Source organism: Melospiza melodia, chromosome 28 (assembly GCF_035770615.1).
Source record: "Melospiza melodia melodia isolate bMelMel2 chromosome 28, bMelMel2.pri, whole genome shotgun sequence".
In the NCBI taxonomy this organism is placed as follows: Eukaryota; Metazoa; Chordata; class Aves; order Passeriformes; family Passerellidae; genus Melospiza; species Melospiza melodia.
Window position 1 is genome coordinate 1,315,740 of NC_086221.1, and position 26,043 is coordinate 1,341,782.

General features: G+C 47.8%; 1 protein-coding gene across 1 annotated transcript in view; it reads right to left on the reverse strand.

The window, feature by feature from the left end:
• The window catches only part of LOC134430424 (uncharacterized), a 133,464-nt gene that overhangs the window by 22,494 nt on the left and 84,927 nt on the right, over positions 1-26,043 (reverse strand). The window contains 2 exon segments of the mRNA XM_063178083.1: positions 10,201-10,385; positions 10,603-10,700. Of these exon segments, the coding sequence (XP_063034153.1) occupies positions 10,201-10,385; positions 10,603-10,700 (283 nt within the window).

Sequence of the window (26,043 nt, forward strand, 5' to 3'; positions counted from 1 at the left end):
GGAACCACAATATAAGAAGAGCAGTTGCCAAAGGTAATTCTGGGATAGGGAGACCAGAAAGCAAGAGCAGATGAACCAGTGCAGTCCCCACCAAGAAGATCACGTTCACACGCTGTGGGCAGCAACCCCATCAGGCCATGCCACGATCCCCTGGTACAAGGCGGATCACGATGGTTCGTTTCACTGATCTCAGGGTGCAAAGACACACGGCAGGGGACTTTCAATATTAACCAAAACAAATGCACCTTTTATTGAGTGCCCACAGCAGATGCAACAGAAGGATTAGAAAGGAGATAAAGGACAGAGAGAGAGAGAAAAGGAGGGGGGGAATAGCTACCAACAGAGAGATGAAATCCTCGTGGTCCAGCTAATAGATCCATCTGGTCACGTCGGGGAGAGTCTCAAAGCCTTTGTTGAACTCAGGGCTCTTTTATAATTGTTATGAATAAGAAGCTTGACTAGGCCAATATCATGCAGCAATCAATTTATTATTTAATATGGTAAAGTATGAGCAATACAGCGCTGGGTACAGTGGGAGATGTTTTCCCTCCAACTGCACACTGATAATTGAGGGTTATAGGTATTTATAAGGGTACTCATCAGTTTTTTTCAGCAGTTTCTATTTCCAATCTTTTACTCATCAGTAATTTTTATTCCAAATTATTACATCACAATTCTATACACTACTGTGATTTTAATTTCTCAGGATGTATCTCAAAGGAGTAACCCCAGATGGTGACGGTCCAGTTTCCGAAAGAAGAAAGACGAATCCCATCTGGTGGAGTCCAGATCCCCAAATGTGTGTCCACCTTTTAATTGCAGAGACTATAAATCTCATAACAGTGATGTCCAACTTCCCTTTGGTCGAAATCACAAATCCTTGAGGTGATGTTCATCTTCCTTTCTCAAACTGTTTTTCTCTGCTTCACTAAGGCATGAAATAAGCATATTTCCTTTATATATATTCTAAAGCTATAGTTTCAAGAATACAAGTAATGTTCTAAAATATACTTCAAAAGGTTATTATTGCAGAGCTTTTTATGGATTAAATGAAAGCAAAAAGCAACAGCTTTAACACCTTAATTCTAATGCTCCTAAATCAACCAGGGTTAATTGCAAACAAAAGATAGGTTCAAATGCCTTTTTCCATGCTTTATTTTCCTCAGTATTTTATTAGAATTCGCAACTATCCCATTGTCAGTGTCCACACATATCGCAATCACAAGTACACATGAAACACAGCTTTGCATCTCACAGTCCCCCCTCTGCTTGTATAAATTTTCATTTATCTTACTCATTCGTGTCTGGGCTTCAAATCTGGCCAAAACTTTGGAAGCTTTCTCTTTTTGGTCTCTTTTCTTTAATTTCATTATTTTGGTTATCTTAGCTGTTTTCTCAAATTGACCAACTTCTCCGGTAGCCAATTCTGAGTTGGTTGCTGTAATCTGCATGTTTTGAATAACTGAGTAGATTAGTCAGATAAAACATGGAATAAAGCAAGGTAGAAACAATAACCCAGCTAATTAGCACAATATCAGCAACCCCAATTTTCTTCTACCAAGCTCCTCCTCCAAGCATCTGGTCCCACCATGAGGCTTGAAGAATGAAATTCCATTTTTGGACAGGGACATGAGCTACCCTTTTGATCTCTGCTGCTAAACCCCGGATGGTTTCTCTGTAATCATCAATCTCAACACAGCATTCCAACTCACTGAATTTTCCAAACACCCCCTCTTCTTCGGTGAGCAAATAGTCCAATGCTATTCGATTCTGATACACAAAAGCCCTCACCTGAGTGTGCTGCCGGCTTAACAAGTCCAGGGCCTCTGAGGAGTGATTCGAGAGTACCTCTACCACTGCCTGCAGTCTAATCAACCTATTCAATAGGTAAATCGGGGTCTTATTTCTCCAGCTTCTGTCTTGAGCCTAAGTGGCTGGCTCATAATAATCTATTATTCTTTCTGCTGGCTACTCTTCTCCCAATCCAGACAGTATGATTGCATTTGTCACAGACAGCCGGAGCAATGGGCTCTGATCCTGCAGCTTACTCGTGGATTATGTGGAGTTCAGGAGTGAGGATATTAAGGCCCATTGCCTGGGATGCAATGATCAATGCAGTGAAAATAATCTTCAGAGGGTTTAACTCTCTTCCTCTCTGAAGGCCCCTTGGGTTGCATCGCAGAGCCGAGATGTAGATCTTCTCTGTAGCAGAGTTTATATCTTGGGATTTAGTCACTGATACCTTTTGTTTCATTTTTGCCTTTCGCCTCATGAGCCTTCAGATCTCTATTTATCGTGGTTGTGGTCCAATTCTTTTTAATTCAGGCCAATTGGCCCCTGAGTTTGGGGGTTGTGCGACTACAATAGGGTTGGTGTATGTGCCTCCCCCTCTTGCAGCGATACTTGGCTTCCTGCTATCTTTTGCTTTAATTCGATATTCGTCCCGTATCCAATTGCTCTTGTTACTCTCTACTTTTTCTAATTTGGCCTTTGGTGCTTCCTGCAAATCAATTCCTGCTCTTGTTCCGTGTACCCAGGTCCTCTACCAATCTTTATCTCCTGTTTTAATATATCCTTTCCTTACTGCAGCCCACAAAGTTTTATCAGTTTCTTTCTCTATTTCTTTCATACAATTACAGCAGAGAGCGTTAGGGATCTGTCCCCTTGGTAGGTTTGTATACCAAAATTCTTCACACTCTATACACTTAAAACAACCCCATAGATAACACTTAGAGTTTGGAGTAGTACCTTCTACCTCTTGTGAGTACAAATGGTTTTGGCGCTTAAGGTAGGAGTGTTTTCGTGACATACATCAGTCTTTTTTTAACTTGGTTTTCAGTTCTCCGGGGGTAGATGCAATTCTCCACTGGGACTCAGCAGGGGTCGCTGTCAGTGGTTCCGTCTCTGTCAGTGGTTCTGCTGGTCCTTTGACCCGTGACGCCTGGGTTCAGCCTTTTTCCACAGTTTGGACAGCTGTATCAGTGGTCAGCGGAGTTAAATATGGACCTTCCCACCTAGGAGACAAACTTTCTTCCTTCCAGCTTTTAATCAGCACCCAGTCACCTGGTTTTATTTGATGTATGCTAAATCTGAGAGGGGCTGATTGAGCAATTACTCCTTTCTCCCTTAGTTCTAGGGCATGTTGTCCCATCTTCTGGATGTATTTCTGAATAGTCATATCGGCTATGATTACTGATGTTTGGGGTAGTTCCTGGGAATCAGACATCCCATAAAGCATCTCACATGCAGAAAGTCCCGTATCTGCATTTGGAAGTGTCCTTATATTAAGCAATGCTAAAGGTAAACATTTTGCCCATGACATTTGGGTCTCAATCATAAATTTTGTTAACTGCTGTTTTATAGTTTGTTCATGCTTTCCACCCTCCCAGAGCTCTGGGGGTGCTAAGGGGTGTGATATTCCCAGGAAATACCCATAGATTATATTACTCTTTTTATAATGCTGGAAGTAAAGTGGGAGCCTTGATCAGAATCAATGGCCCTGATAACCCCAAATCGAGGAATGATTTGTTCTAACAATATTTTAACTACAAACTGTGCCGTGTCTTGGGCAGCCGGGTAGGTCTCGACCCAATGAGTTAGTTGATCTACTAATACTAACAAGTATTTCTTCTGCCAACGCTTGGTAATTCAGTATAATCCACCTGAACCCTTTCAAATGGTCTGTAGGCTATTTTTCTACTGCCAGCTGGAGCTTTTCTCATTACCTTTTTGTTAACCTTTTGACATGTCAAACACTCCTGTGTTTGCTATCTCAAAAATTCCAATACATCCATAATATTTTAAAAAATGATCACATAAGAGTCTTTTTCCCCAATGAGTATGTTGGTGTAACTGGCTTAGAATCCTTCTAGCGCAAGCCTTAGGTAAAATCTCTCTCCTGTCTGGCAGTATCCATTTTCCCAGCTCTTTCTTAGCTTCTAATCTTTTTATAGCTTTTTCTTCCTCTTGAGTACTATAGCATTTGGCAGCTCCTCTTGAATTTCCGCTATAGTGTTCAGCTGGATAGTTTCTTCTAATTTACATGCTGCCTCCTTTGCAGCTTGGTAGTTGTGTTGTTTCCTCTCGCTAAGTAGCTTGACCCTCATTGATGACCTCTTACATGTACTACAGCTATTCTCTTAAGTTCTTTCAGGGCTTCAAGCACACTGATTATTAACTCCTGATGGATCGGTTTCTTCCTTTGAGTGTTTATCAAACCTCTTTCCATCCAGATTTTTCCAAATGTGTGTACAATTCCAAAAGCATATTTTGAGTCTGTAAATAGTGCCCACCTTATCTTTTAAAAGTTCTAAAGCTCAGTATAAAGCAAATAATTCACAAGCCTGACCTGACAAGCTGGAACCTATTTTTCCTCGTTCTATTACAGACAGATTTTCTCCTTCTACAATAGCTTATCCTGAATTTCTTTTCCCTTTTATCACCCTTGATAGGACATCGATAAAATATTTTTCCCCACTAGATAGCTCCATCTCACTTAAATCTGGTCTCACTTTTGTTTGTAATTCGATTAATTCCACACAGTTATGAGCAAGCTCTTCAGCTGGCTCCCCACAGAGAAACTGAGCAGGGTTCTGAGCCAGAGTGACTTTAAGTTCCAGTTCAGAGGAATGTATCAAGATAGCTTCATACTTTTAAAATCTGGCTATCAGTGAACCACTTCTCTGCTTTTTGATGCAGTATGCTTCTAACGTTGTGGGGGGTATATATTACTAAAGGAGCTCCAAATGTAACTTTCTTTGCTTCTTCTACCAGAAGAGCAGTTGCTACTATAGCTTGTAAACATATTGGCCATCCTCGACTAACAGGGTCCATAACTTTGAATAATACCCCACCAGCTTTTTGTCTCCTCCCCAGTGCTGGGTAAGGACTCCATAAGCAGTTTGCTCAGCAGTATTTACAAATAATTGAAAAGGTTTACCTAAGTTAGGTTGGCTGAGTACTGGGACTTGAATTAGAGCATCTTTCAAACTCTTAAATTGTTTTTCGTCCTCCTGGTTCCATTTCACTGTATTGACTGTTAGTTTTTCATACAAAAATTTCACATTTTGACTGTATCTATCTATCCATTGTCTACAATATCCCAATAACTCTAAGAGTTGTGGTACTTCGCTTTTGGTATTAGGGGAAGGCAGACTCAGTATTCCCGATATTCTCTCAGGATCCAATTTCTTTGTTCCTTTACTCAGCCAGTGACCTAGATATTTCACTTCCTCTTCAGCAAATTGTAACTTAGCCCTTGAAACCTTTAGGCCTTTCTTTCCCAAGAAATTCAACAGACTGATTGTTGCTTCTCTCACTTGCTCCTGATTCTCTCCTGCAATTAATAGATCATCTACATATTGTACTAGTTTAGTTCCTTCTGGTCTTTCAAAATCTTGTAAAACTCTTTCTAAAGCCAGGCGAAAAAGATTTGGGGATTCTGTAAAGCGTTGTGGAAGAACGGACTGCCTTAATTGTTGTTTTCTCCCTGTGTCTGGATCTTGCCACTCAAAGGGAAAATAGTCCCTGCATCCCTCCTCTAAAAGACAGGACCAAAAGGCATCTTTCAAATCCACTACACTATACCAGATACAGTTAGAGGAAACCTTACTTAGTAATGTATACGGGTTAGCTACCACAGGAAATCTTGTGGCTTTTCGTTGACTGATAGCCCTTAGGTCTTGGACTAGACGGTAGCTGCCGTCACTTTTCTTCAAAGGGATTATGGGGGTATTGTGGGGTGACATACATTCTTCTAACTTGCCCTGCCCTGAGTGTTCTTCAATTACTGGCTTCAGCCCTTGCCTGCCATCTAGCGGAATAGGGTATTGTCTCACTCTTACAGGAAACTCAGGGTTTACAATGGTGATTTTTAAGAGTTCTATATCCAATTTATTGATTTCCTCAGGAGTAGACCAGATATCAGGACATATTTTACTCTCATCCTGGTCCATCAGTTTGTACATCTGTACCATTAGTTGATAATTTTGGGGTTGAATACCAATTTTTAATGAAAGAATCAGGTCTCTCCCCAAAAGATTGCATTCTGCTTCTGAAACTAGTAATAGATCACTAATATCCACTTTTCCTTTTGCTTCAATAAGTGCTTCTTCAATAATGCGAACCTTAAAGGCCTCCCCTTTTGCTTCTGGTCACACAGCCCTGGCCCCTTGTCCCCATGTCAGGCTCTGGGGTGGATCCTGTGGAACATCCTTTGGTGGAGGCTGTGGCTCCAGGTGGGTCGGGGGGATCCCGGGGGACAGGGACCCTGCTGGGCATGAACAGCATTGGACTTGTTGGGAGAAACTGTGAGGGGCAGCTGGTGCAGAGTGACCAACCCAGTGACCTGACACAGTCCCTCTGGGATGTCACACAGCCCCTCTGGGATGTCACAGCCTGCTCTGTGATGTCACAGAGGCAGTCTATCATGTCATAGTTCTTGATAATCTCACATAACCCACTCTGTGATGTCATAGCCCACTCTGTCACCTCATGTTACCAGATCATAAATTGTCTCCACCAGGTGAGCTGACACCTGGAGCTTGTTCTCCACAACCCCAGGCCTATGGAAACCACACAATGCCCATTGTGGGAGAAGGGGAACTGGAAGTTCAGCAGCCTCAGTGTCCTGCCATCTCAGCCAGGCCAACTGGAATATGGGGGTCCACAACCATCAGGGACCACCAGAGAGACCCCAGGACAGAAGAACTCATGGGTAAAGGGGAGGGGAAATATGTTAATGATTTTGGGGAAATGATATTCATATGTATGTTTAGTCCAGGACAATCAATGAATATGCGTGCAAAATACAGAATATAAACAGAAACTTTCCTGTTCTCAGCATGCACAGCTTTGGGAGGAGCTCTCTCCCATGCATGCAGCTGAATAATGAATGCTGCTTCTTTATGCTACATTGGTGTTAAGGAGTTTTCTGTTTCACCAAATTTTTGGTAACACTCCACTGCCAAGGAAACCTCTGTCTGCTGCTGTTCACAAACAGAGAAGGGCTGGTGGCAGATGTAGGGGTCAGAGGCTGCCTGGGGCACAGTGACCACGAAATAATCAAGTTTTCAATATTCTGTGAAAGAAGGAGAGGCAGCAACAAAACTTCTGCACTGGTATTAGGAGGGGCAGACTTTGGCCTATTTAGGATGCAGATTTGGTGAGTATCAAATCAGATCCTAAATTTTTGAAGGGAAACAGCCCTTAAAAACAAAGGAGTCCAGGAAGGATGGACACATTTCAATAAAGTAATCCTAAGTGGGAAGGAGCAGCCTGTGCCAGTGTGGCAAAAGATGATCTAGTGAGGAAAATGACTAGCTTGGCTGCCTATTCAGGTTTTCTGGGAACTCCGGTGTAAAAAAGGACCAGCAACTCAGGAAGTGTTTAAGGATGTCATTATGTTATCCGAAAGAAAATTAGAGACGTGAAGCTCAATCAGAATTTAACCTAAAAAAAATTAAAAAAAAACTTTGTATAAAAAAGTGTATAGCAAAAGGAGAAATAAGGGAATGTCTACTCCTTATTGGATGTAGTGGAGAATATAGAAACTAAAGAGAAAAAAAGCTGAGCTACTTAACACCTTGTTTGTCTCAATTTTCAATATTAGGACAGGCTGTTCTCAGGACAAGTGTTCTCCTGAGCTGGTAAATGGGCACAGGGAGCAGAACAGCCCCCCCTGTAATCCAGGAGGAAGCAGCTGCTGACCTGCTGAGACACTCAGAGGCTCTCAGGTGCATGGGATTGAATGGGATCCATCCTAGGAGGATGAGGGAGCTGGGGCATGAGCTCCCCAAGCTGCTCTCCATCATTTACCATCAGTCCTGCCTCAGCAGGGAGGTCCCCGAGGACTGGAGGTGCTAATGTGAGCCTATCGCCAAGAAGGGCCGGAAGGAGGAGCTGGGGAACTCCAGGCCTATCAGCCTGACCTGGATGCCTGGCAAGGTTATGGAACAGATCACCTTGAGTGCCATCACAAGGCACCCACAGGATGGCTGAGGGATCAGAGCCAGCCAGCGTGGATTTAGGGGTGGCAGGTCCTGCCTGACCAACCTGGTCTCCTTTCATGACCAGGTGATCCACCTGTGGATGCAGGAAATGGTGTGGATGTTGTGTGCCTGGATTTCAGCAAAGCCTTTGACACTGTCTCTGACAGCATTCCCTGGAAAAGCTGCAGCCCACAGCTTGGGCAGTTTCCCTCCTCGGTAGGAGATTTAAGGGCTGCCTAGAGGCTGGGTCCAGAGAGTGGTGGGAATGGTGCTGCACCCAGCTGGTGTCCAGGCACTGGTGGTGTCCCCAGGGATCTGTGCTGGGCCCAGTCCTGTTTAATATCTTCACTGATTATCTGGGTGAGGGAATTGAGTCCACTGTGCACAAATTGCAGATGGCACCAAGCTGGGTGTGAGTGTGGATCTGCTGGAGGGCAGGACAAGAAGACACAACCTTAAGGTGCACCTGGAGAGGTTCAGACTGGACAATAAGAAGAAGTTCTTCACAGAAAGGCTGAGTGGGCATTGGAATGGGCTGGCTAGGGGGGAAGTGGCAGAGTCACTGTCCCTCTCCAGTGGGACTTAGTGGCATGGTCTGGGCGACAAGGCAGTATTAGGGCATTGGTTGGATTGAATGACCCAAAGGTCTTTTCCAGCCTATTTGATTCTGTCATTCTGTGATGATTGGGACACTCTGGGGCCATTGTGACACTGCAGGGCCTTGTGAAACTAATAGGACCATGGTGACACCGTGCAGCCCCACAGAACCAGGGGTCCACTGTGGTGCTCTGGGGCCAAATGGACCCAGGGAGTGCACCATGACACTCTGGGTCTTCGTGGAACCACAGAGACCATTGTGACACTGCATAGCCTTGTCTAACCAAGTGGTTTCACCATTTTGACACTGGAAAACCAAGGGGACCATTTGGGGACTCCAGGGCCCAGTTGAACCAAGGGGCTGTTCTGACACTGCGGGGCCTCATGGAACCAAGGGGCCATTGTGACACTGTAGGATCCTGTGTAACCAAGGGACCACTGTGACACGATGGAGCCTCAAGGAATCTGCAAGAACGTTGTGACACTGTGGGGCCTCGTGGAAACAAGGAGTCCATTGTGACACTGAGGAGAGTTGCAGAACCACAGGCACCATGGTAACAGTGTGGGACCTCATGTGACCATGGGACTATTGTGACACTCTGGAGCCCCATGGAACCAAGGGTCCACTGTGAAATTGCAACACCAATGAGAACATTGTGACACTGTGAAGCCACATGAAACCAAGGAGTACATTGTCACATTTTGGACCCCCATGGAACCAAGGAGACCATTGTTTCTCAGCATGGTCTCATGGATCCAAGGAGACCAGTGTGACAGTGCCGGCCTGGGGTAATCAAGAGGCCATTGTGTCACTGAGGAACCATGGACCAAGGACATCTTTGAAGATGACACCAAGATGAGTGTGAGTGTGGATCTGATGGAGGATGGAGGTAAGAGGGCTCTGCACAGGGCCCTGGACAGGCTGGATCCAGGGCCCAAATCCAACAAGGTGAGGTTTAACAAGTCCAAGTGCTGGGTCGTGCACTTTGGACACAGCAACCCCTGCAGCACTACAGGCTGGGGACAGAGTGGCTGGACAGCAGCCAGGCAGAAAGGGACCTGCAGGGACTGATGGACAGCAGGCTGGACATGAGCCAGCAGTGTGCCCAGGTAGACAAGAAGGCCAATGGCTCCTGGTCTGGATCAGGAATGGTGTGGCCAACAGGAGCAGAGCTGCTGTGCCAGCACTGATCTGCCCCCAGTTCTGCACACAGACATTGCGGCTGCAGCTCCAGAGAAGGCAACAAAAGGGCATTTCTGCAGAAAACTTTGCTGGGAGATCCTTTATTTCTTTTAAAGGCACCGAGAGAGCAGCCCCTCATTGACACAGTCTGTGGCCACAGGGAGGTGGAGAGAAACAAAAAGAGAAATGGCATAAGGAATGACATTTATTTGTGGAAAATATTAAAAAAGTAAAACAAATTTTAAAAAAACCCAATATGAAAACAACGAGAAGTATCAAAGATGACTTTTATTACAAGTGATTTGCAGAAATTGGCCAGCACTTTAATGTTCCTGAAAGCATCCAGTCATCAGTCTCCACACCTCAGCCTTGAGCTCCTGGTTCCTCAGGCTGTAGATGAGGGGCTTCAGGGCTGGAGGCACCACTGGGTACAAAACAGACAGGGCCAGATCACGGGATGCAGACGACATTGAAAGTGGCTTAAGGTAAGTAAAAAATGAGGTGCTGATGAACAGAGAAACAACGGCCAGGTGCGGGAGGCAGATGGAAAAGATTTTGTGCCGTCCCTGCTCAGATGGGATCCTCAGCACAGCCCTGAAGATCTGCACATAGGAGAAAACAATGAACACAAAACAGCCAAATAAAAGAAAAGCAGTCCCCATAAGAGGCCCAAATTCCCTAATGTAAGGGTGTGAGCAGGAGAGCTTGAGGATCAGAGGAATTTCACAGAAGAACTGGCCAAGGTCATTGCCATGGCACAGGGGCAGGGAAAATGTATTGGCTGTGAGCAGCGGAGCATTGAAAGGCACTGGCCCAGGCAGCTGCTGCCATATGAGCACAAGCTCTGCTGCCCAGGAGTGTCCCGTAGTGCAGGGGTTTGCAGATGGACACGTAGTGGTCATAGCACATGATCATCAGAATATAAAACTCTGCTGAGATGAAGAACAGAAAGAAAAAGATCTGTGCAGCACATCCTTTGTAGGAGATGTTCCTGGTGTCCCAGAGGGAATTGTGCATGGCTTTGGGGACAGTGGTGCAGATGGAGCCCAGGTTGCTGAGGGCCAGGTTGAGCAGGAAAAAGAATATGGGCGTGTGCAGGTGGTGGCCGCAGGCCACGGCGCTGATGATGAGGCCGTTGCCCAGGAGGGCAGCCAGGGAGATGCCCAGCAAGAGGCAGAAGTGCAGGAGCTGCAGCTGCCGCGTGTCTGCCAATGGCAGCAGGAGGAAGTGCCTGATGGAGCTGCTGTTGGACATTTGCTGTGCCTTGGCATGGGGATCTGTAAAAAAAGTACTCATGGAATACTTGGGTTTGGAGAGGACTTTAAATATTCCAGCACAGCCTGGGGGCACTTTCCCCCCACTGCCTGCCCAGGGCTCTGCTGCCTGGAGCTGTCTCTGCCAGCAGCTGATTCTCTGTGCCCAGGGCTGGGCCCTGCCAGTGCTGCCAGAGCCCAGCCCAGCTCTGGGGACTCAGCTCTGCCTTGCAGACCCCTCCCAGCTCTGGCACTGCCCAGGGGCAGCTCTGGCTCTGCAGGCTCTGATGGCACCATCAGGGCAAAGAGACACTGATGCTGCCTGTGAGGGGCCCTACGGTATTTCTGTCACTGCCTGGTTTATTAACATCTGAGATAAATATTATTTATCTTTCTCAACCTGAACTGAGAGATTAATATCTCTGTGAAATTTCCCATCCCAGCAACCCAGAGCAGTAGATTAAAAAAGCAGGATTTTCCCTTTTCTGCAGCCCTTCCCTTGCTATGCTCCCTGTATAATCCACTTGGAAATGTTCTGCAGTTAAATGTTATACTGGGAGCAGTCCTGAACAATGCAACATCCTCCCCACTCAATGAGAACACTTCCAAGCCTTACCAGCTGTCTCCTCCCACCCAGATCTTGTCCCCCAGTGCTGAGAGCAGCTGCCAGGGCTGGCTGAGAGCTGTCCCTGGCAGGCAGCAGAGTCCCTGCCCCAGCACAGCGCCCTGGGCTGCAGGACCCTGCTCTGCAGGACAGCCCTGGGCTCCCCTGGCTGGTCTGCACAACAGACAATCGGAGAATGTACTCACAGGGTCTGTAGGCATTGGGATGTTCCAGCTTTAGGAGATGGCTCCAGGCATAGTCCTGCAGCCAGAGTTTCCTGTGCCAAGGGCTGGCAGTGATTGTGCCCCAGGCACTTCTCAGCACCTTCCCAGCCCTGACGGATGGAAGCTCTCTGTGCCTCTGTGCTGTGCCCGGGATGGCTGCAGGCAGTGCCCCAGCCCTGCTGGGCTGGCAGAAGAGAAATGTGCTTTTGAAGCTCTTCTTGGTTACCAGGAGTCCAGGCCAGCTCAGCAGCACAGACACAGCACCAGGACTTTAATGAGCCTCTGGGGCTTTGTGCTCAGGGCCTGAACATCAGTCCCTGAGAGGGAACTGAAGAAACCTCTCCAGAACTCCAAGCCAGAATCCAACTACAAAGTTTCTTGGACTTTTTATGGGTCCCACTGAGGGACACCACTGAGAAAGTGTCCCCAGGCTCCAGGCAGAGCAGAGAACTGGAGGCAGTGATGACAGGTGGGGACAAGGAGAAGCCAAGTCTTGGTGCCCTGGGGCAAAGCAGCAGGGTCTGTGCCACCAAGGGCTGGGAGGAGACACCTTGTCCTGAGGCCCTGGGGCCTCCTGGCACAGCCCCAGCCCCAGCCAGGTTGGGCACTGTCAGCCCCTTGTCCTGTCCTCAGCATTTCCCCTTAGCCCACATCCCAGTGGCCTCAAGGATCTGCTGGAAGGAGTCCCCGGGGAGTCTTTGTCAGGAATGGCCCTGGAGGCTCCTTAATGCTCCCTGCAGGGCCTGCAGGTTTTTCAAAGGACTTTGGCTTTTGCCTTGGAGTCTCTGAGAGGTTTGTGGAATCGTGGCCTCCAATTATCTGCTATAGTTAGTCCCTGGAGAGGCTTTGTGAGTAACAACACTCACTGGGGCTCATTACTACTTCAGGGTACTTCAGTTATTTTAAGGTACTTGGTGTTTCCCTTTTGATACAAACTCTGTGAGAAGTTTGTGCAATCATGGCCCCAATTATCTGCTTTAATGAGTCCTTTGAGAGCTTTGTACTGACGCTCAGTAAGGCTCATTAACACCTTGAGATACTCAAGGTTTTTAATGTACTTTATGGATTTAAGAATACTTTTAGGTACTTTTAAAGATTTTCTTTCCCACACTGAGTCTCTGAGAGGTTTTTGTGCCTTCCTGGCCTCCAATTCTCTCCTCCAAGCAGTCCATAAGGAGCTTGTCTTGGGTATCCTCCCCCTTTTCTGTTTTACAGCAAAGATGGAACTGGAAGAATTTTTTAAGACTTTCTAAAAGCATCCAAACAAACATGGGAAAATTAACAATACAGGAACAACCACTAAGAGAGTTAAATGTCCTGTTTTAGCTTGACATCATCCAACCCTTTAGTCCCTTGGATTGGAAGAGTTTATTGAACCAGTCTTCGTTTTCCACTTGAAGCTTCTTGAGCCCTTCCTTCAATACTTGAATGCTCTTGTGGATTGACTCGCTGTGGCTGGAGAGGTTCATGCAACACATGCCTTCAGAGCCTACACAGCCATGCCCATGTGCCCAGAGTAAAAACTCTATCACTGTTCTGCAAGGTAGCATGTCTGATGGTCTCTATATCTGAGAGCAGGCCACTCAGTGTGAGAGAGGTAGCATTGGTTTGTTTACTTAACAGGCACTCAAGATGGTCTAACTGTCCTAAAGCTTTAGCTGCAACCACCCAAGGTAGTCCAAACTGGGGGTGCTACCATCCAATACCTGGATTAAAGCTTTTAAAGCCATCTCTTTGATATAATCCAAGACTTCTCTGGGGATACCTGCTGCTTGATCATCTTGTTGGCTGTGTTGTCCTTCTACAGCTAGATGGTTGATTGTCAATTCCACCCTTGCCTCATTATTAGCATAGTCTGCTAATAATTGATTCCATCCCTCTTCCCACAGGGTGTATTCTGTAGGTGACAAGAACATGGTCCTAATATATTTAAATCATAGGAGGTTGAGACATATGCTGTGAACATGGCACTCATTAGGCCATTAAAACAAGGTAAGTCCTTCCTATGGTCTTTACCTGCCCTACACAGATCCTTGATTTCCCCGTAAACCAATGGCTGATACCTGGGATTCTGCCCCCTTATTTCATAGCATGCGGAGGCAGCGAGGAGTTTTGAGACTATTGCCAGTCTCCTTCCTTAAGTTTTCCAAATCCTTTCCTAGGGATCTTCTGGGTTTGAGGGGCAAGGTGGCTCTGGGGAATTGAAACTCTCTTCTGGGGAGGAAGAATAACTTGGAACAGAAATATTTGGATTAGAAATAGTGTGACAGCTGGCCTTAATATACTTGACCATGTGGGTTATATTGCGGCCAGACAGTGAGGCAAAGGGCACTGCATTTTGTCAGGGGTTGGGAGGAAGGGCCTAGATTTAGGATGGCAGACTTCAAGGGTGGAGTTCTGGAGGTATGGCCCAGAGTGAAGGTGGAATTGATTGACAGTGGGGGGTGTGACCCGCAGTCATGGGGGTGGAGTCTGGAGGTTCGTTCAGGGTGGAAGAGAAGGTTGTGGTAGCAGGAAGTGGAGGACCCAAGATGGAAGGAGGATGGTCGGGCTCCCAAGTCACATTCAGGCTCCTTCCATCTTGACTCTCCAGGGCATGATTCTCCAACACCATGTGGCCATTGCCATCTTGGACCATCATAAAAGGTCTGAGAAGGGCAGATTTGAGGGGAGGTCCCACTTTAGGAGTGACCAATGGATTGAGTTTTCAACATGCTTCTTGCTGGTGAATGGTCTCAAATTTGGTGTGGAAAATGGGGAGCATGCGGGGTGCAATGGGGTCCTTCTTGATTGAAAGATTGTACAGTTTAACTCCCACTGAGTCCCAAAATCAAGTGGTATGGATTTTGTCAGCAGAGGCCTCCGGAAAACTTTTAAATATCCACCTCATGATTGATTTTAATTCATTCTTTGAAAATATGATGCCATGATCAGTGAGAATGAAAGGATCCATATATGCTCCTTTCTACTTTGGACATCTGGCTGCCCATTTTTCCTATTCTCTGCCTTATGGGGAAGAGCCACCAGAACACCCCAAATCAATAATGGGATGTGGGTGCATCTTGCAAAAACAAAGTGGCAAAATGGGCAATATATGTCTTGCATTTCCCCAAACCCACCTGCAATCCTATGCAGGTGAAACTGTCGTCGTCCCTGCATATCCTGGGCAAGGTCTCTCGAAGCAACGATGAATCCACCAGGCCCGGCACAATCCAAAATCCCAGGGAGCGCTGCCCTATCCATCAGCTAACCCCAGCTGACATGACTGACACATGGAGCCCTGAAAGTCATGGTCCCTGTTCGGACGCCAAATGTCACAATGAAGGTGGCTGCAACAAATCTCTCTGGGTCTCCTGACTTCAGGGCGAGGGTGGCAAAAAGGAAAAGGAACAGGATCAATGGAGTTGTTTAAAAGGAACTTTAATAACAGGGTGAAAAACAATAAAAATGGAGAAGTTGAGAACAGTATGAGGGGCAGGATCCAAAGATCCAAGACTAAGAGGAAGCAAAAACATGTACACTTGGGGGTAGAACATCTAGAACAATAACTCTATAGGGGAAACAAGTAACCAATAGGGGAATAGAACTTGGACAACTTAGCATAACAACACTAAAGGCTTATGGGGGAAATCTCAAGCTCACCTTAAGTTAAACAAATGATTCCTAGGGCTTGAAACTCATGCCAAATTCTTTTGGGGTAAAATCTGGCTGACTCTGAGTTACAGCTGGCCTAACTACGGTACCACTTGTTTCCACTGGCCCCTTGTGACCATGTGGCCCAACAGAGCCACAATGATGTCCTTGGTTCCATGAGGCTTGCAATGCCACAACGGTCTCCATGGATCCACGGTGCCTCACAGGATCACAACGGCCCTTTGGCTCCACGAGGCCCTGAAATGCAGCAATGCCCTCTTGGTTCCACAAAGCCCTGCTCCTTCCCACTGGCCCCTTGGGACCATGTGGCCCAACAGACCCACAAAGATGTCCTTAGTTGCACCAGGCCCCAGAGTGTCACAGTGGCCCCTTGGATCCATGGTACCCTCCACTGTCACAATATTCCTCTGGTTCCACAAGTTCCTACAGTGTAACAGGTTCCACAAGGGCCTGCAGTATCACCATGGCCCATTGGTTCCACAATGCCCTGCAGTGTCACAATGGTCTCCATAGGAAGGAAACAAGCGAGCCCCAGTGGTGCAGGGGCAGATGAGAGGCAGCCACCAGAGGCCAAGTCAAGCTAGACTTGACTGTATGGGCAGATTTTGTCCAGGAGTAACCCTTGGATATAGAGAATTTTAGATGCAGAATTCCAATTTTGGCCATGGATGCCTAGACAAGAAAGACAGTTCTTTTCCATAGGAATAAAAGTACAGAGCCCCTGTGCTTCACAGTCAGATGGGAAGTGGATCTTGACACATCAAATTCAGTGGGCCCTGATAGCCCCCAGGAGGCCAATCCAGGCAGACCTGTTCCATGTTCCCTTGATTTCATGGATCCCCACATTGTCACAATGGTCTCGATTCCATGAAGTCTTGCAATGTCACAATGGCTTCTTGGTTTCATGAGTCCCAACAGAGTCACAGCAGTCCCTTGGCTCCATGCCGCCCCACTGTGTCACAAGGGCTCCTTGTTTATATGGACATCACAGTTCAATCACTGACCCTTGCTTACATAGGGCCTCTGAGTTGCACAATGGTCTCCTTGATTCCATGATTCCTGAATTCCATTGTCTCACCATCATTTCCTTGGATCTCCTTTGTCACAACTGGCTTGTGGTTCCCTGAGGTTCCAAAGTGTCACCGTGGTCGCTGTCAGAGACTGGATGAGATCGATATCCCGAGACACCTTGGGATGCTCGGAATGCCTGTGTGGGGTCAGGGCCAGGTCAGGCCTTGGTTTGTGGTGGGACAGAGCCCTGCCCCCAGCCCTGGCCTGGCAGAGCTGTCAATCACACAGCAGGGGCAGTGTTAACCCAGCTCTGATTGGCTGAGCTGCTAATCAATCAATCAATCAATCAATCAATCACACACTAGCAGCTGGTGCTACCCTGGCTCTGATTGGACAAGCAACTGGCAGTCCCACCCCAGGGGCGGGCCCATGAGGGCCCAGGGGGTTAAAAGCCAGAGCACGAGGCCAGACCATGGTCTGGGTTCTGCCTTCTCCTTGAGCTCCTCTGTTGGTGTTGCTGGAACCCAACAGTTGGTACCTATGTGCGTGTTGTTCTATAGATCTTCTGTCTTTCTGTTGTTCTCTATTCCTTATCCTTGTCATCCTACTTACCTGGAACATTTTTGGGTAACTTCACATGTAAAGGGTTAAAGAATTTTAAGTTAAATGTGTGGGAATCTGAGGCACAGAACACAAGCCTTGGAATTCAGTAGTTATTCAGGAATTTAGCTACTCAAGCTGGGCTTCTTGTGGGATGTTTAGGAGCCTTGTGTTCCTCACTGTTGGGTGAATAAACCTTGTCAGTCTTGCTGGTATCATTTGCTCCCTTTCCTCCAGTGATTTTAACAAACTTTTCAAGGAAGAACAACAAAATATGTCCTTTACACTGGCCACCCGCAACAGCCATTTTCCTTATCAGTTCTCCTACAAGTTGCTCAGAGGAGGGAACAATGCTGTTGTCAAAGGCACTTGGGGTCAGACAACAGTGCCTAAACTCACTGTGCCAAAATAATGTCCCAATCTCGTTGTGAAAATTGTAAGAGAGATTTCTCTGCCCCAATTAAGGTGATAATGAAGCCAAATCTAATGTGGATTTTATTAAACAGTAAATGTGAGGTAGAGAGAGAGATGGAAGGAAAGAGAAAAGGGGGGACAGCAAGGGAGTGACAGAGACAGAGACCTCCCCTGGGGCAGGGCCAAGTGTGACATTGTCCCCTGTGTGTGTGTGGCCTTCCCAGAGTGGGGGTTTTACACCTGAGCCAGTTTGGGTAAGGGGGGTGGTGTTCACCCCCTGAGCAGGGATTGCTCCACTGTTTCAGGGTGCAATGTAAGATGCAACCAAATGCATGTTTTCAATCCCCATCTTCATCAACTGCTATAAACAGGCGGGGCAGTGTTCTTTATCTCTTGCATGACTCAGCCCTGATAACACCCTCCAGGGGAGATATCTTCTGTGAATGGGCCATTGAGTGTCACTGCAGGACTGATAAAATTCCATCATCCCATTGTGGGATGCTCCGCCCAGGGGGAGGAACCAAGCATTCCTACCTGGATATATTCTGAGGCTTTCAACACCAGGAGCAGCTTGCCTACTGGATTGCCAGACAACAAGAGCTACAGAACCACCACTGGACCTTCAGAGGAAGACCAGACCCTTCTACAGGATCACTGCTTCAACAGAGTCAGGTTCATCACTCCAACAGGACTGCAGCCACCACTTAAGGGGACTGCTGCCACCACCCTGATAAACAAGGTGTCAGGTTATATCCTGACTCTGTCAGTTTAAGGCAGTGTTTCTGTATCATTGCCTTGATCTTCATTTTCTTATTAAATTGTAATTCTGGCTTAGACTCTCCCCAAGGTTTGCCTTCAATCCAGTACAAAAGACAATGTGCTCACCCCTTGTTTTCTTCCCAAAACAGGATTTCCCATTCCCAAACTTTGATTGGATGGAGGAGGAGGCTGAGAGGAAAAGGAAGGAGCCCTGGGATACCCAGGCAGGTGAGGAGGAAGTCAGTGCCCCTTTCCCCCTCTCTCCTGCTCTGTCTCCCAGCCCAGCATGGCCCCCAGCTGCAGGACAACCCCACTGCCAACGTTGTCCTGCCGGGGATGCACTGGGGAGATCTCCTTCCCCTTCCCTCTGGCACGGAGGCAAATCCCATCCTCTCCTTGTCCTTCCTCCCCCAGACAAGGAGCTGATGATGGGTGGCAGAACCTCATGGAAGAGGCTGTTTTGAGCAACTCTAGTACATAGGAATCCAACAGGGAAGAAAAGCCACAGAGATCCCATAGGAGCAGGGGCTGGAAACCCAGCCCAGGGTGCTCTGAGGAGGAAAGACCCACCCTGAGCCAGGAAGGTGGACAGAGCTTCAGCCAGAGCTCGGAGCTGGTGGTCCATGAGCAGCTTCATGGTGGGGAGAAGCCCCACAAGTGCTCAGAGTGTGGGAAGAGCTTCAGGCAGAGCAGTACCCTGATCAGCCACCCGATCATCCACACTGGGGAATGGCCCTATGCGTGTCCCGAGTGTAAGAAGAGGTTTTGGACCAGCTCCGATCTCCTCCAGTGTCACAGACATCTTATATGAAAAATTCTTTCCTTAGCATTTTACCTCCTGAGAAGCTGTGAGGCCTCAGGAACAAAATGTAAACCTTGATTTTCTGCTTGTATGTTTGTAATTAATGGCCAATCACAGTGAAGCTGGCTCAGACACAGAGCCCAACCACACACCTTTGTTATCATTCTTTTCTATTCTATTCTTAGCTAGCCTTCTGATGAAATCCTGCCTTCTATACTTTTAGTATAGTTTTAATGTAATATATAATAAAACAATAAATCAAGCCTTCTGAAACTTGGAGTCAGATCTGCTTCTCTTCCCTCATCCTGGGACCCCTGTGAACACCGTCACATTCCAGCACCAGTGGATTCACTCAGAGGAGAGACCATACCACTGTCCTGAGTGCGGGAATGGCTTCAAGGGCAACTCCTACCTCGTCACCCACCGGCACATCCACACTGGGGAGAGGCCCTACTAGTGTCCCCAGTGTGGGAATAGCTTTCAGACCTTCTCAAATCTCCACCTGCAATGAGTGGATTCACACTAAGGAGAGGCCCTTTCACTGCCCTGACTGTGGGAAAGGAATTCAAGCACAACTTTGCCCTCATCAGGCACAGGCTCATCCACAACCAGGAGAGGCCCTATGAGTGTGGGAATCATGGCATGAGCTTGAGCTAGAGTTCCAACCTGATCTCCCACCAGAGGACCAACACCAGGGAATGGCCCTATGAATGTGGGGAATGTGGGAATAGCTTCAGACAGAAGTCCCTCTTGACCTGCCACCAGAGGATCTACACTGGTGAAAGGCCCTACAAGTGTCCCCAGTGCCAGAAGAGGTCTCGGACCAGCTCCAATCTCCTCCAGCACCAGTGGATTCACTCAGAGGAGAGGCCCTTCCGCTTTCCTGAGTGCGGGAAGGGCTTCAAGCACAACCCAACCTCATCAGGCACCGGCCCATCCACACTGGGGAGAGACCCTACAGGTGCCCCATCTGTGGGAAAAGGTTTCAGACCAGCTCTATTCTCCTCCTGCATGAGCGGATTCACACGGATGAGAGGCCCTTCCACTGCCCTGACTGCAGGAAGGGCTTCAAGCAAAACTCCCACCTCATCACCCACCAACGCATCCACACAGGGGAGAGGCCCTACGAGTGTCCCCAGTGTGGGAAGAGCTTCACCCAGCTCTCACTTGACCAGACACCAACAGAGGCACCAGTAAGGGAAGGCCTCCAATGCCCCAAGTGCAGGAGGATTTTGTGCACTGCCCCAACTCAAATCATTGGAGTATCCACGTTGGGAAGACCCCTGATGATCCATGTTCCCCATGATCCATGCTGCGAAGACACCTGTACCTTTTCCTGTCCCTGCCAATGTAATGATTTGGGATGGAAAAAAAAGAAGGTCTGGCCATGGCCCTCTCATTACATTCACTCCCACCTCAGGTCATTGCCAGGGCAGGAAATGGATTCTCTCTCTCCCTGAGGAGAAGGGTGAAATTCCCAGGAAGGGGAAATTGTGGCCAGGAAGACCCAGTGAGTTGTGTTGTAGTTTTCCCTGTAAACAGTTTTATTTATCCCCTCTGTTGTCAATATTGTTTCTGTTCCTATTTTTTTCTTATCTCATTGGTGTTCCCAGTAAATTGTTCTTTTCCCAGCCCGGGATCTTTGTCTTTTGTGCTTTCCATGGGAGGCAGGAGGGCAGCGAGGGCTGCGCGGTTTTAGCAGGAGCAGGAAATTGGGGAATCCCATTCCTGAACCCCGGCCTGTGGAAACCGAGCATCCCAGCTGGTCCCAGCCCTGGTGGCCATGGCAACAGCCTTGGGAGCGGATCCCAGGCTGGGGCTGTGGGAACCTCTTCCCTCTGGTGCCCAGGGACAGGAGTGGAGAGAATGGCTGCAGCTGAGTCGGGGCAGGCTCAGGTTGGATGTCAGGAAAAGGATTTTGCCCAGAGGCTGCTGGGGCCCTGCCCAGGCTCCCCAGGGAAGGGTCCCAGCTCCAGGGCTCTCTGAGCTCCAGCAGCATTTGGACAGCACTGCCAGGCCCAGGCTGGCATTGTTGGGGTGTCCTGTGCAGGGCCAGCAGTTGGACTGGAGGATCCTGATGGGTCCCTCCAGCTCAGCCAATTCTGTGGTTCTGGGATCCCATGAGCCTGGGGATGGGGCTGCAAATGGTTGCCATGGCAATGGTCTCCGGCTGCAGGCCTGAGTTGGTGATGGTTGTCATGGAAACTAACAATAGCAACAGGGGGCTGGTGATGGTTGCCTTCTAAGGATCAGATTTGTCACAGGCCCTCAGAGGGGTTCCATGGGGACTTTCCAAGAGTCTCCAGGCTGTTCCAGAGCTGGAATGTCACAGACAGAGACAGGGGCTCCATGGAGACCTCCCAGGGCTTTCTGGGGATGGTAAAGATCCCTGTGGTCAGAGGCAGTCTCAGCCATTCCATGGTGACATCCCAGGGAGACTGTGGGCTGCAAAGGCACTGATTTGTCACAGGCACTAACGGGGGCTCCACGGTGACATCCCAGGAGTCCTCAGGCTGCCAAAGAGCAGGGATGTCCCACACACTCACGGGGGTTCCTGTCATGGGCACAGTGGGAGCTTCAGGCAAAGTTTATTAGAGAAGCTCCTGTTGGGTCTCGAGGTTCAGAAAGGAGCCCCAATAGCCCCCACAGATCCCCAAATGTCACCATTCAATCAGAGATAACACATACTCAGATTAAAAGTCTAAGGTCTAAAAGCCACCCTTTTTTCAATCCTCTTCTTACATACCTTAGTTTTCTAGAGGTGGACCTCATTGGTCATTTAATCAACACATTTCACATGATTGGCTAATTAGGGCAACACACTTCATTAAACAAATTTAAGGAAAAAAACATCCTATTATAAATATTGTCAAGGTGCCAGTTATTGATGTTTGTTTTATGTTGGGCCTTTCTGGGTGCTCTCTGGATGTGGGAAAACCTCCTGTAGCAGTTCTGTGCCAGGTAAAAGGAGATGCACGGGACTTTTTTGGTCTTCGGCTTCTTTTTTATTGTTATCTTCTCTAAAGTTTTGAATGCTGTGCATATCAGGCTCAGCACGCCAGACAAACACCTAAAAATGGCTCTAAAATGTATGGTTTCAAGGTCTTTTAAAGTTGTCTCACCCAATTAGCTCTTAAAATGTACATTATTTCTACTTATCGACCAATAACTCATCCCTTGATTGTCCACATAACCTCTGCACTGTGCTTTCCTTGACCAATCACCCTGTGCCACCAACACTGCAGAAAACAGAGTAGATGAAGAAGAAGACAGGGACTACACTCAAATTCCTCCATCTTGCTTCTTATCTGCACCATACTAAAAATCCCAAAACGTAAATTTCTCACCCAGGTGACATAGTATAGTACGCTCTATTATCTATTTCACACTTTGGTAAATTCTAATCTGTCTCAAAGTCTTGGAAGTCCTCTCCATGGGCGAAGGTTAAAGGCAGTGTTTCTCTGGGGGTCAGGACCCCTCAGAGCAGACAGAGGAATATTCCCTGTGCCTTGGATTCCCACACATTTAACCTAAAATCCTTTAACCCTTTACATGTGAAGTTACCCAAAAATATTTCAGGTAAATAGGATCAGAAGGAGAAGAAATAGAGAACAACAGAAAGACAGAAGATCCAGAGAAAGACACACACATAGGTACCAACTGCTGGGGTTCCAGCATCACTAACAGAAGAACTCCAGACCCTGGGGTGGCCTCATGCTGTGGCTTTTAACCCCCTGGGCCTTCGTGGGCCCGCCCCTGGGGTGGGACTGCCAGTTGTTTGCCCAATCAGAGCCAGGGTAACACCAGCTGCTAGTGCGTGATTGATTCACAGCTTGGCCAATCAAAGCGGAGTTAACATCACCCCCTGCTGTGTGATTGACAGCTCTGCCAGGCCAGGGCTGGGGGCAGGGCTCTGTCCCACCACAAACCAAGGCCTGACTCAGCCCTGGCCCCACACGGGCATTCTGAGCATCCCAAGGTGTCTCAGGACATCGATCTCATCCAGCCTCTGACAGCAACCACAGTGGCACTACGGAAACTTATGGAACCATGGGTCATTTGTGACAATGGAGATCCAAGGAAACTATGGTGAGACTGTGGAATCCAGGAATCATGGAATCAAGGAGACCATTGTGCAAATCATGGGCTCTATAGAAGCAAGGATCAATGATCAAACTGTGGTTTGATTGTTATTGATTTAATATAGAAACAAGCAGCCATTGTTTCACAGCGGGGCTGCGTGGGGCCAATGGACCCTTGTGACTCTGTTGGGGCTCATGAAACCAAGAAGCCATTGTGACATTGCCAGACCTCATGGAATTGTGACAGTGTTAGGACCCATTAAGTCAATGGAACATGGAACAGGTCTGCCTGGTTCGGACACCTGGAGGCTGTCTGACAGGTCCCACTGAATTTGACATGTCAAGGGCCACTTCCCATCTGACCGTGATGCACTGGGGCTCTGTGCTTTTATTCCTATGGGAAAAAATTGTTTTCTTGTCTAGGCACCTATGGCCAAAATTGGACTTCTGCATCTAAAATTCTCTATATCAAAGGGTTACTCCCAGGCAAAATCTGCCCATACACGTGAAGTCTGGCTAGACTTGACCTCTGGTGACTGCCTCTCATCTGCCCCTGCACTGCTGGGGCTCACTTGTTTCCTTCCTTTGGACACCATTGTGACACTGCAGAGGATTATGGAACCAATGGGCCATGGTGACACTGCAGGCCCTTGTGGAGCGTGTTACACTGTAGGAACTTGTGGAACCAAGGGGAACATTGTGACCCTGAAGGGTACCATGGATCCAAGGGGCTTCTGTGACACTGTGAAGTTTGAGGAACCACGGAGACCATTTGGACACTTTGGGGCCTTGTGAAATGCAGGGCATCATAGTGACACTGCAGAACATCATGGATCCAAGGGACCATTGTGACACTTTGGAGCCTCATGGAACCAATGACATCATTGTGGCTCTGTTGGGCTGCATGGTCCCAAGGGGCCAGTGTGAAGCAGCAGGGCTTTGTTGAACCAAGAGGCCATTGCTGCATTTCAAGCCTCATGGAGCCAAAGGGCCTTTGTGATCCTGCAGGGCACCATGGATCCATGGAGACCATTGTGGCATTGCAAGGCCCCATGTCACATTGTGACACTGTGGGGCCTCATGGAACCAAAGGGCGATTGTTACCCTGCAGGGCCTCATGGAAGGAAGGAGTCATTGTGACACTATGGGAATTTTTGGAAACAAGGGAATTATTGTTGCACTACTGGGCCCCAGTGGAATCCAGGGACCATGGTGACACAGAGGGGCTTCATGGAACCCAAAGACCATTAGGAAAGTGTGGGGCCTTGTGGAACCATGGAGGCCATTAAGATCCTTTTGTAACCATTAAGTACTTGTGTAACCAAGGGGCAATTGTGACACCTGAAGCATAATGGAAACAAGAGAACCATTGTGGCACTGCAAGGCCTCATGGAAGCAAGGAGCCATTGTGACACTGCAGGGCCCTGTGGAACCAAGGGAACACCAAATAGGTGCGGCTGCCTTGGTCTCCCAGGGGGCACCTGACAAATCTGGCAGACCTTGGAATGTGGAAGGCCACTCCCACCTGCCCCTGAAACACTGGGGCTCTGAGCTTTCCTTTGTATGGAAAACAACTGTCCATCTTTTCCAGGTATCCATTACCAAAATTTGGATTCCACCTCCAAATTTCTGTGTATGCAAGGATTGTTGACAGACAAAAGCTGCCAGGAGAGACAGGTCTGGCTGGTCTTTGATTCCTGAGTGCCAGAACTCACCTGTTTTCCAAACACTGGAAAGGGCTCTGTGCTTTTCTTTGTATGGAAAAAAATCATGCTTCTCCAGGCAAAAAATTCTGAAATTAGGGTTCCACATTCATAATTTTGAATATCCAAGGGTTGCTCCAAGCAAACATGCCAGGACAGACAGGTCAGGCTTGCCTTGACCTCTGGTGGTTGCTGTTCATCAGCTCCTGAAACATGGGGCCTCCGTGGCTTCCTTCCTAAGGAGACCATTGTGACATTGGGAGCCTTGTGAAATGAAGGGGCCATTGGATCCAGAGCACCACGGATCAAAGGGACCATTGTGACACTGTGGGGCCTCGTGGAACCCAGGACATCATTGTGGCTCTGTTAGGCTGCATGGTCCCAAGGGGCCAGTGCAAATCAGCGGTGCAGTAGTTAGCCCAGCTGTAACTCAGAGTCAGCCAGATTTTACCCCAAAAGAATTTGGCATGAGTTTCAAGCCCTAGGAATCATTTGTGTAACATAGGGTGAGTTTGAGAGTTCCCCCATGAGCCTTTAGTGTTGCTGTGCTAACTTGTCCAAGTGTCTATGCTCCTATTGGTTACTTGTTTCCCCTATATAGTTATTGTTCTAGTTTTCTACCCACAAGTGTACATGTTGTTGCTTCCCCTTTGACTCAGGTCTTTGGATCCTGCCCCTCATACTGTTCTCAACTTCTCCATGTTTATTTTTTTTCACCCCACTATTAAAGTTCCTTTTAAACAACTCCATTGACCCTGCTCCTTTTCATTTTCGCCACCCTCACCCTGAAGTCAGGAGAACCAGAGAGGTTTGTCACAGCCACTTTCATTGTGACATTTGGTATCCAAACAGGGGCCCTGACACTCAGGAGTCCCTGTGTCAGTCACATCAGCTGGGGTTAGCTGATGGATAGGCCAGGACTGCCCAAGATTTTGGATTGTGCTGAGCCCAGTGAATTCATCGTTGCTTCGAGGGACCTTCCCAGGATATGCAGGGACAATGATGATTTCACCTGCATAGGATTGCAGGTGGATTTAGGGTAATGCAAGGCATTTAGTGCCCATTTTGTGATTGTGTTTTTACAATAGGCACCCATGTCCCATAATTGATTTGGGGTGTTCCGTTGGCTCTTCCTTGTAAGGCAGAGGAAGAGAAAAATGGGCAGCCAG